Raw genomic sequence first — 11,954 nt, 5'->3', positions numbered from 1 at the left:
CGTGTGTTTTGGTGGTTGCAAGTGCGATTGCTGGGTAAGGGGTATCGGGTTCGATTCCTGAGTCGGACGAAGTATTGCTGGGGTTTTTTAAATTTTTCGAAAATTTACTATTTATATTACATGGGACTTACAACATAAATTGTGAAAAGTACATTGTACAGTAGCATTACGTGCTATAATGTGCACCTCTGCCTACCCCTTCGGGCATAAAAGGCGTGACGATATATTTTACTGCTGTTTTTGACTTAGAACTGCGTAATAAGAATAAGCTGCTTTCATGATCTGAAACAAACAAAGTTTTCTTGAAATTATTAATTTTCATATTATTTATTCAGACGGGTTTACAGCGTGCCAATACAACTTTAACTTACTTGCTTTAGGAATTTCATAACCTAATATAAGAAGGATTTCAATTTCATAATTTTGAAAATGGAAATTGGAAATTCTTAATTTTCCAATGAGGTTTTATTTCATTTTTTAGGTAAACTTGTAGTTATACTTCTTTGTGAAATAGTTATAAAAGTTAGTTTAGTTAGTTTTACTATTAAAATCTTAATCCGATTTTTTCTCTTAAACCCTCCCCCCTCCCCACTTCCCGAACTCGGATGGAGTGGAATTTATGTTTTCTTCCATTTTTAGCATATTCTCTTCCATTTCCAATAGGTTTCATTCTACTATAATTTTTTATTACTTTTTACCTTTATTAGAGGTTTCGACACTGGTCTATAATTATAGCAGAGTACTAAATATCTGCAAAACATTTAGACACATTTTCGAGTCACCGGAAGAAACATTTAAATATATTTTTCTTTTATACAATATAAGATTCGCAACGACTTTGCAAATGTAGCCACATCTTAAGATAGAACTATTCAATCTAATGAGGCGGAGTATTGCACTTAACCGATACGAATCGAGTCAATTGGTAGTTGGGCCGACCTGTAATGAATGCAATTCAACGCGAACGAGCGCAACGCGAGCGTGAGCACACTAATTCAAAGCTTTCAATGCGTTAAATTAAAATGTGTGGTCGAATATTGGATTTTAGGAATATTAATTTGTTTATATTGCGCTCTCAAACCATGGTTTCCTAATAAATTGCTTTAATGGGAATCAAGGCTAGAAACAAAAGTTAGTGTTTGGTACCTACGTCTATCCGGAGCTCCGGACTACCTAGGGGATTTACCGGGGCTCCAGCTCGAAAAGCAGGAGAAGGAACGGAGTGGTTTTTAGTCAGTAAGAGTCTGATACTCTCTCTCGCCTCACCCAAGGCGAAAGAAGTCATTGGATGATTTTACCCACTCAAAAAAAAAAGGTACCTACGTCTACTTTTCACCAGTTATGTTATAAGACTTATTTATTAGAAGGCAAGTCTAGAAACCAGGCTCAATTCCAGGATTATACTATTATTATTAAGAGTTTCAATAACCGAAAATCCTATAATACCTATAATTATAGTTTAGCCGATCCTTTACTCATACACGCTTATTACCACTGCATGAGAGTTTTGATAACCGAAAAACTGATCAGCCAATTGACTCCTCTAGTCGTCAGTGACTGTAGCGTTTAGACCATTCAACTAACGAAGCAGTTGACTAAAAAAGTAATGACTAGCTACTTCCGCGCGGTTTCACCCGCTCTGCTTGGATCCAATAGGATCCAAGCAGAGCGTTGGTCATAGTGTGATGTTTAGCCTTCCTCGATAAATGCACTACCCAACACAAAAATAATTATTCAAATCGGACCAGTAGTTCTGGAGATTAGCGCGTTCAAACAAACAAACTCTTCAGCTTTATAATATTAGTATAGATATAGATTGAATAGGCGAAAATGTTGGACTTTACTAGCTTCAAAGCTAGTAAAAGTTTTGGGAACAGTTTTTATTGAAACTTGTTTTATTCAATGATTCTTTTGTACAACCTCTTTATAACCATGAATGTTTTCATACTTTAAGAGGTTAACTAGTTAACTACATTACTTTTTTATCTTGCTAGAAGTAAGTACGTATTGTTCAAGAGTTATCAAAGCGTATCCTGCAAGATGTAGGTTGTGGTACACGCGCCGTACTTTCCACTCCACTGCTTTAATCACACGGAATTATTTCGCGCAAGGAAATAAAATATTTTCTTGAACAAAAATGTTAAAGGCAGGAAGTACAAATATTATTCGATTACTTTGGGATACTTAATCGATACTTTAAGATATGTAAATAAAAGATTACCTAACATAACACTGTTCTTTGAAGGGCATGTACGGCAAAGGATCACTTAGAAAAAGATACATTTTCAAACAGCTTTTTCTGAAAAAATCTAAATTATCCAAGTAGGTAAGTGTTTTAATATAAACTGAAATTGGGTTATCCGTGAGATAAGGAGCTTAATTTCAGAAAATATCACAGTGCTAAGCTCTAGAAAGAGTTCCTGAACTTTAATCTTAGATCTCCTAAAGTAAGTTTTACTACGCATCAAAATATTAAAAGCAACAGAAAATTAAGTGGATTTTGTACCGAAAATATGGTAAAACATTAACAGGCTTACCTTGAACCTCAAAATTAGCAAAACTTCTGGCATTTCCTCGAGGAAAATTAAGGAAAAACTTCTTAATACTCACGGCTAGAAAACACGCGTTATCCATATGTGTGAACCCCGCTGCGGTCAGGCGTAATGGACGCTGTGCCCTCATCATCATTATAAGCAAAAGTCGACGTTGAGACGGTGGAATACGTTCCCATTTGCATTGCATTATCGCGTCTGATATACGTTCCGCCTGTAAATGATGAAGGTAATAAAAACGTTATGTTTAAAAAATTGGCGAATATTCCATTTGACGAATGCTTAGTCCACCATTTTGCCCATGGATCTTATATGAGTCTGTAAAGCCAGCATTGCTAACGTAAGGGACAATTGAAAACTGCGTCGTATTATTAAATATCTTTGTCAACTATTATTATTATTTTGCTTAGAGTTATAGAACAGTAAAGTTGTAGTTGTAACCTCTCGATCGAAATTGTTTGCCATAATACCATGTTTTTGAACTTTATTATTAGAACATTTATCCAAATAGTTATTCAATTGACATAACTGACTGGGGCAACATAAAAAACGATAAGTACTTGGTAAGTAACACAAGCCAGTTTCAGTAGCCTATTACTGAAGGCTTAATACGAGTTTGCTTTAAGCCCTCTGAAGATTATAGTCCCCTCTTACTAACTTAGTAACACTAAAATTAAATCAACACTATATAAAATGCTATATTTACTAATTTGGAACACGTACGCCAACTGTACTTATAGACAGAGCTTTTTAAATGTGGGAGAGCCATGCTTCGGCACGAATGGGCCGGCTCGACCGGAGTGATACCACGGCCTCAAAGAAAACCGACGTGAAACAACGCTTGCGTTGTGTTTCGTTGTGCGAGTGAGGTTACCGGAGGCCCAATTCCCCCCTTCCCAATCTTCCCCATCCCCATTCCCGAACAACAACCCTTAAATTCCTAACTCCCAAAAAGCCGGTAACGCACTTGTAAAACCTCTGGTGTTTTAAGTGTCCATGGGTGGCGGCGATTGCTTATACCATCAGGTAATACGTCTGCTCGATTAACGGCGTGTTTCATAAAAAAAAAAAATCATCGTTAATTCGACTTACTTGAAGCGTCAATTCATTTCCAGTGAGACACTGCATGCCGAGCTGTAATATCATGGCCACGAAGAATGCCACTGACGTTATCAGCCTCACCGACTTGAAGCTGGAAGCATCTTGCTGTAACAAGTCAGCCATCAATCAATCTTGTATCGGAACCTACGCCGGAGTCTCTTAAAATATATTGAGAGACTTTCTAAGTGTATGCTTTGTTCAAAGTCTGAAGAAAATATAGAATATTGTGGTATTACATCGAAGTATAATGATGTTCTCTAAATATACAGGTAGATGGTACTTATAGATCATGATACATGTGTAGTTCTCTAAAGTAAGCATTAGTGCCAAAAATATGTATCTAAACGTAATAGGAAGAGTCTACTGGGCAAATGCTGGGTACTGAAAAACTTACTCAAATACGATTTATATCTTATTTTTTTACACGTTCATTAAATCTGCATTTGTAAACTTAATCGACATAATTTGTAAATTTTTTTCTATGGTAATAGTTACATATTCAGAAGGAAGTTGTGAGTATTATTATTCCCGTGCGTACGACGCGTCGCGTTCCGCGCGGGCTATCAGGCCACCGCAGGTAGGGCCCAGTAGGGCAGATGCCTAATTCAGAGCTGCGGTCTACCTAGCAGGTTTACCGGGGCTCCGTCTCGATAAGCAGGAGTAGGAACGGAGTGGTTTTTAGTCAGTAAGAGTTTGACTTTCCTTCTCACCTCGCTCAAGGCGAGAGAACACATTTGATGATTTTCTCCCTTAACAAAAGTGGTTGTTACAATACAGTCACAGACAAAGAAGCCTGTTCAAAACATCACCCAACTTGTCACACAGCTGATTATCATCATTAGCCGACGGAAAGGTGTCTCTTGACACATTTTTCACCTACACAAAGGGACCTATACAAAAGCCGTGTAAGTAATTAATTTTAGGCAAACATCTTCAGGAAAAGAAAGTTTATTTGAAGCCTAACAAGAGGCTCGTTATTTTTGGCACGATGCCAGTGGAAAGACATCAAACTGTCATTTGTAGGACACCACTCACGTTCATGCAAGTCTCAGATTACTTCGGTTCTCGAGTTGCTCGTATTATTTTCCGAAACTTCACCATTATGTCACAAGTTTTGAGTACTTGTATGTAGGATTTAAAACTTGCATTGTTCTATCAGCTTTTGCATGTAAAGTGATTAGTTCTGATGTTCAGTGCTCTTGGGGAAATTTTAAATCTGTATGTTGTATATGAATTATGGCTTTTAGTACACGCCAGGATGTACGTGTTCGTGTACGTACATTTACGAAGCTTATTAATTAATTATGAACTGCCTGTCTGTGGCAGCTGTTTCCTAAATTATGTAAAAACATGTAGATATTTTCGTTGCGAGTATTTTTAGATTGCTTTCAATAAATTTTGCCACTTTAATTAATATGTCGAATGTATGAAACTTTCTTCTTGTTATCATTTTCGAGTTGGGTGAAGTGTTGAAGAGTAAGATTTAAAGTGTATGGTAAACAAGTCGACATTTACAATCACAAAACTAGGTACTTAATGCTTCCATCCAGTCCTTCCTCGTAAAACAATGGCGATGACAAAGTTTCATAAATTCTATCTAAAGCCTTTAAGTTTATTGTTAGACTGTGTTTGTTGTTACGACACAATACATAAAGATAAAGGATCTTTGTAGTACAATTTGAAGCTCTTGAACTGGTGCCCATGAATTTTGGCGAGCGCTCGAGTGGTCACCACTTCACTCCTAAGCACGTAGCCTGGCTCAAACAGAATTTGTCATATTTTGATACCAGACACAGACAGAGTGCCGCAGACTACGCATGTGTGAGCGCGCCTGTACTGTCATGGAAATAAACTCTAATACGCACAAAAAATTACAACATTTTATGCAAAAATATGGAGATGTAATAAAGTCGTATCTATGAATCTTACCGAAACTTGAACCATTACTACGCAAATGGCCGCCATACTCGAGAGCAGTTGAGTCATGAAGCCGTAAGAATAAGTTCTAGAGAATTTCTCCACGCAACTGAAAATAAAGTTAAAAAAATGGAATACTCATAACAGTAGTATGCGCTGCGAAACTTTATTCTAATATCAGCGAGAGAGGTGAATATAAAGCACAGATTATGTTGATCTAGGTGTTGAAAAAAGACAAACCGACTGACAATATTGAGGGTGTAATCCTGAGATATTGCAGCACGTCATATCCACGAGAACGCGGCCCGCGGTCCCCTTATTGCCTTCGTATCGACTGTGAATTGACATTTTTTACGCAGCGGGATACCCATCATTTTTCAGACCTGTCCCTTATTGACCCCGCAAATATCTGTATTTGTAGTAAGCGGCACGTTTCCAATAAGTACGGATTGCGATGTTCATATTGTATTCGATTGAAAGTAGCGGGATAGTGTGGACTTGATATTTTAATATTAGGTCAATGGGTTTGCATACAGCGTGTGTTTTATGGAAGTTCTTGTTTGTTTGTTTCGAAGTCGGAGAATTTCTTAGTATTTGTAGCTTTATTAACTAACTAATGTTTAATACTTCAAAGGGATAATATCAAGGGAAGGTTCATATCTACACCCACTTTCACCAGTAATATTATTTTAATAAATTACATAAATATTTAGCGATAATTGACGACAGTTTGTGGGCTAATTTGTTGAACTACAGACAAGTTTGGCTCAGGCCGCCGGCGAACCTTCCAGTTAATTCACATTGCACTTTATGGCAGTTTAGTTACGGCCGGTCCAAGTCAGTTTGCTGCCAAAAACTTTATTGTACTTAGTCTGGGATACTGAACGCGTTTCGTAATAGTAATGGATGTAAAGCTGAGCTTGTATGTCCTACATATAAGTACAAGAATGTTATAAAGACATATTGAATAAGTTTATTACATTTGAACAGTCAGACGCGGGAGATGTGACGTGAAGAGAACACCGAATATTATTTAATACTAGCTTTTGCCCGCGACTTCGTTCGCGTGGAATAGTGACTTCCGGCAAATTTTTGGTTTTAACCACATAGTTCCCGATCTCGCGGAATCTCTTCAAAAATGAGATGTAGAAGGTATTCCAGGGAACTCTTCAAAAATCAACATAATGAGCTCTGCGTTTGAATTTAATAGACGTATACTCACTTAGGGCATTGAAAAAATAGTTTATAAACGGACTTAAACTAAAGAAATATTAGGTATAATCTTTCCAAACTTAAGATGAAAACTAACTTAAGACTAAAGAAAGCTACGAATTACGAATTTATAACAATTAAAAAAGAAATTATATTACAACCTATCTTCTATGCTATAATAATCAAGCTTAAACTAAATAATTTAAAAGAAACGACTTAAATCTAATCTATCTAATCTAATAAATAAATAAATTAGACTTACAATTTTATTAAAATAACTAACTACAGTAACTACTAATAATCGATATCAAACTAAACCAACGTTAAATAATTTAACCAGAAAACCAGGAAAACCCAACAAATAAACTTATTAATTGACAAATACAACCAATCCAATTTATTTATTTTTTATACAGACAATAATCATACGACTGATAATACACTTTATCTACGATAGTACCGAAGCGCTCGGCCGATACCCAACCAAATGAATGTAACGAAACCATAGCGCGATCTATTTCGATCCCAACGCCATCTATCGAGGATAAAGACAACTTGGATTATTTATTTATACTCCGTTCGGGCATTTTCTTTGTACTAAAAGTTTAATTATATTGATATAATTTTTTTCATACCTTTTTACTATTTATTTACTTTTTTCGATGAATTAAAACAATAACATGAACCGAAGTCGTGTAACGATCGACATAGAATTATCTATACTCCGTTAGAGCATTTTCTTTGTACTAAATGTTTTATTATATTGATATTATTTTTTTCATACCTTTTTACTATTTATTTACTTTTTTCGATGAATTAAAACAATAACATGAACCGAAGTCGTGTAACGATCGACATAGAATTATTTATAAATAATTTATTTCTTATTTTTATTTTTTGATTTTTGAAATAAAAATATATCTATGTCCTTTCTAAGGTTCTAAACTATATCTGTACCAAATTTCAACCAAATCCGTCAAATAGTTGCGGAGATTAATGGTATAAGCATAGAATGTTCGACGTGATTCTTTAATTTGACATAACTTTTTTATTTATGAACCGATTGACATGAAACAAACACTAAATGTAAATTTAAGCATCCCACAATATATTCGTGAAAACCGCATCCAACTCGGATCAGCCGTTTCTGAGATTAGCGCGCACAGACGAACAGACAAACAGACAAACAGACAAACAGACAAAAAAAAAGTTAATTACATTTTTGGGTTCGACATCGACATAACAATAACCCCTGCTATTTTTTTTATTTTTATTTTCAATGTACAGACAGCACTTTTCTACGATTTTATTATATGTATAGATCAACTAAATACTACATTACGTAGGTGTTACGTCAAAGAGTGCTCTTTCGGATTTGGTATTTACACATAATGTTATATTATGTTCATTTTGTAGGGGGGACGTGATTGAATAACCTTTAATTTTCCAATCATATTGATTAAGGTTAAAGACGAATTAAAATGAAGTACTTATCTACTGAACCGTGTCTATATGTTCTATGCCGTTGCGTAAAAAATACACTATATGTTATTCCAGACCATAAAGTACCCCTGTTCCAAATTTCATCCTGTTCACTTCAATTCAGCCTTTTCATTGAATAACAGCGTACCTACACATAACCGACCCTTAAAAGTAAATATGGCTTCCTATGGCTTATCTCGGTAACCAATCAAGGATTAAATAAAATTTATTTCCCCATATGATTTGTGTGCGATTTTCTCTCGAATATTTTATTCCTTTTGTCCTTATTATAGCTCGTTCTTTTGTTTTATGAAATCGAACATGTTAATACAATAGATGTCAAGTGCAAGCTAGTTGAAGTTAAATTGATGTTGGATCCTAATTGATACGTCAATTAATGTAATGAATTTACAATTGAGATCAAATTACTCAATACATACAATACTGGGATGATCTGCCTCTAGGATAAAAATTTTTAAACACAATAGGATATTTTTTATGTTATTTTGGACTTTAATACTCACTTAATAAGCACCTGATGCTGTCGAAAACAGTTCCTAAAAGTAGTCTTCAAGGCCGCGTCTATGTCTTTTTTAGGAACAAAGGACTTTACGATTCTCTCATTATTTTCATCTTCACTTAACTTGGAAGATTCACCTTCTCGGATATTGTTAGCATCCGCATGAACACCTTCACGCAGTGAAGCCATTGTTCGGTCATAAGCAGTTGTTATTGCCTCGTGAAGTATTTCAAACTGCGAGCCCATGTGCAGGATAACGGATGCAATAAACGTGTCAATTGTCATCACAATGTGACCAGTCCACAACAAGCCGACAGTCTCCAACACAAACGTAGGGATGTACGAAGCATCTCTCTGATAATCCCAAGGAATATAAATCGGTTGAGGAAGAGTCCTTACTGGCCGCGCATCAGAATCATTCAAAGTCGCAACTAATGACTTCCATTTAAGATCTTGAATCGTCCCGTATACATTGCCGTTCCCAATAGTCACCCAGCCAAAGAAAATGAACGCTGCGGTGATTATTTTTGACATTCTCACCGTCTTCCGATTCTTCTCATCGTTCTGATAATAATCATAAATGCCAATCTCTAAAGTATGGACTATTTCTTGGATGTCAGCATTTTTGAAGAAGAATATGTAGAGTTTAATGAGCGTGAGGTTATGAGTGATGACGAAAGAGAGACTGAACATGAATCTATCCATTTCTTTTTCTCCGACAAATGGGTCTATAGTTTCCAGACCGACAAAGCCAGCTACCCAAACAAGTTGGGTGGCAATGGAGTAGTAGAGATACCATCCTGGAAAGTTGGAGGTGTTTCCTTCTTCAGGGTTATGCCACCAGCCCAGACCTAGGAATCGCAGGATGCGGTAATGGAAACCGAAATAATGCTTAGGACGTGTTTCAGTCATGGTGACTTTGTGTGTAATTGATATTCTGTGGTCTCTGACTTGGGCGGGCCGTGATCGACATTATAAATACCCCTTTGAACTCGTACTATACAGGCTGATACAAAATTTATTTTGTTGTATTTAACATTTTTTGTTGCTGCGTAAGATACATTTTAGTTTTGTTACAATAAAAATGTCATTAAATAAGTACTTTATACATACCAACGTGTTACACTACAATATCGTAGATACTGGGAACCTATAAAACAATAGAACTGTAAACAGTGATTGAAAGTAGGTATTATAGATTTGCGATAAAAGTTTTCCACGCGATATTTAGGAGTCCGTTCAGTAAGTGTAATAAAACGAATACAGTAGAAGGGAGTTTAAAATTACGTAGGAATGTTACATTGAAATTACTCTTAAATCTTGCGTTTTATTAAAAGTTCGAATTTAAGCTTAATTATAAATCGATAAAGTTGAAAATTGAACTGCAGAATTTTGACAATTAAGCCTTGTGTTAGTGAAATCAAAATATTATTTCTTGAATGAACAAGGGCGGAACCATATTGAGTTAATGAGAAATTTCACCCCAAAGGAGGGTTCAGTATTTACGATCAGATATTATTTGTGTAACCACAAACAGATATTACATTAAACTAGCGATTAGTGAATATATTGTTGTTGGAGAAAATATTTTTAAGGGCTCTTTGAAAACTCATGTGGTTTATGGTAGGTCATACGCACCTTTTCATGTGAGAATGACCGCCGTAGGTACTCATAATAATTTAATGCTTACTTAGAAGTTATTCTTGGAACAAATTCATTACTAAATAAAAAAGGTAATTTAAAAAACTAAAAAACCCGACTGCGTTTCTTTATAATAAAAAAACCCTAAAACAAGAAAGTCATCTTAAAATTGAAGCAGTCGGGACCCATTTTAGAAAGTATGTGCCCTCACTAAGTCTTCATATTTAGAGTGGGTCCCGACTGCTTCAATTTTAAGATGACTTTCTTGTTTTAGGGTTTTTTTATTATAAAGAAACGCAGTCGGGTTTTTTAGTTTTTTAAATTACCTTTTTTATTTCATTTTCTTTTAGTTTTATTATTTTTATAGTCACTCTTACAGTAAATACGAATCAAACGACTCCTATCAAGCTGAAATCCATCAAGTCGTTCAATGTAGGGAGTGAGAAATATTCGAATTTGGCGCCAAAAATCCGCCATTTTGTTTTTTTATTATTTCAAGTATCCAGTGTCACTCTCACGGTAAATACGAATCTAACGACACCTCTCAAGCCAATATCCATCAAGCCGTTTAGGCTGCAGAGCGTGCCAAACAATTATACATACATACATACATACATACATACATACTCTCGAAAAACATAACCCTCCTTCTGGCGCAGTCGGGTAAGAATAGTTTAAGTAATCATTAAATGACTCTGAGTATGGCAGTAAGACATACATATATTATAAAGGTCGTGACGAAATTAAAAAGGATAGATTTATCTCAACATTTTTTTTTATGTTTGAGACAAAGTTGTGGCGGGATATTTTTAGGTAACACGAAACATTCGTGAATATAACAAAAATAAGATTTCATTTATTCATATTTTCATTAATACGTAAAACGTAAACGAATTTTTTGAGTCTCGGCTTCAGGCTGTAGCCTGAAAAAGTGGCCGTGCATGTAATTACCTATTTAGGGCAACCCTTATTTAGGCAACTTTACAAGATGAGGTTGTTAAAAAATAATTTCGTTCTTTTAGTCTACATTTATTAATATAGTGACGCGTATGAACTGGGATTTGGTTTTCCTTACATATTGATATTTACTTTATTTTAACAAATTATTAATTATTTATATTTCAGTGTAGGTTATATCTGTACCTGTGTCGTGGCAAACCATCTTTTCTATTTAGAAAAGGGCTGTTGATGATGACATAGACTTACATTAAGTGGGTATATCGTAATCGCAAATCAAATGTTTATTTGTCGAACAAAAGTATAAATTTTAAGTATAAATTAGGACTTACGTAGGTACACCTATGTACACCTTACATAGGTGTACGTAAGCCCTAATATTTCAAAATATCTTAAACCTTAAGCCGCACAAAATACAATACAATGATTTTATAACCTCACTATAATCTAAAAGATTTCAGACGCGACTTTATGTTATATGCCGAGAGCGTTAAGAGCGCGTAAAACCGTCGATACCATGTTCTTCTATCAAGATTTATGCGCCAATAGCACTATAGCAGTAACTCAACTTA

The 11,954-nt window shown here is 35.3% G+C and overlaps 1 protein-coding gene across 1 annotated transcript; it reads right to left on the bottom strand.

The window, feature by feature from the left end:
* Positions 1 to 92: 92 nt before the first annotated feature.
* On the bottom strand, positions 93 to 9,812 carry LOC118268378 (odorant receptor 19a). The gene is made up of 5 exons (XM_035582843.2): positions 8,789 to 9,812; positions 5,583 to 5,679; positions 3,645 to 3,758; positions 2,611 to 2,766; positions 93 to 282 (listed from the first exon to the last, which is right to left on the bottom strand). Exons 1-5 carry the CDS (start codon positions 9,694 to 9,696, stop codon positions 229 to 231), a joined length of 1,329 nt encoding a protein of 442 aa, XP_035438736.2. The 5' UTR covers positions 9,697 to 9,812; the 3' UTR covers positions 93 to 228.
* Positions 9,813 to 11,954: the final 2,142 nt, after the last annotated feature.

This window comes from Spodoptera frugiperda, chromosome 29 (assembly GCF_023101765.2).
Source record: "Spodoptera frugiperda isolate SF20-4 chromosome 29, AGI-APGP_CSIRO_Sfru_2.0, whole genome shotgun sequence".
In the NCBI taxonomy this organism is placed as follows: Eukaryota; Metazoa; Arthropoda; class Insecta; order Lepidoptera; family Noctuidae; genus Spodoptera; species Spodoptera frugiperda.
The sequence above is the reverse complement of the archived record's forward strand: the minus strand, read 5'-3'. Positions and strand labels throughout refer to the sequence as shown.

Excerpts from the sequence above, each read along its gene's own strand:
- LOC118268378 (XM_035582843.2), bottom strand. The coding sequence starts at position 9,696 with ATGACTGAAACACGTCCTAAGCATTATTTCGGTTTCCATTACCGCATC. Across the intron at positions 5,680-8,788 it reads CAGCATCAGGTGCTTATTAA|TTGCGTGGAGAAATTCTCTA; the intron begins GTGAGTATTAAA and ends CTTTATTTTCAG. Across the intron at positions 3,759-5,582 it reads TAGTAATGGTTCAAGTTTCG|CAAGATGCTTCCAGCTTCAA; the intron begins GTAAGATTCATA and ends GACTTGTTACAG.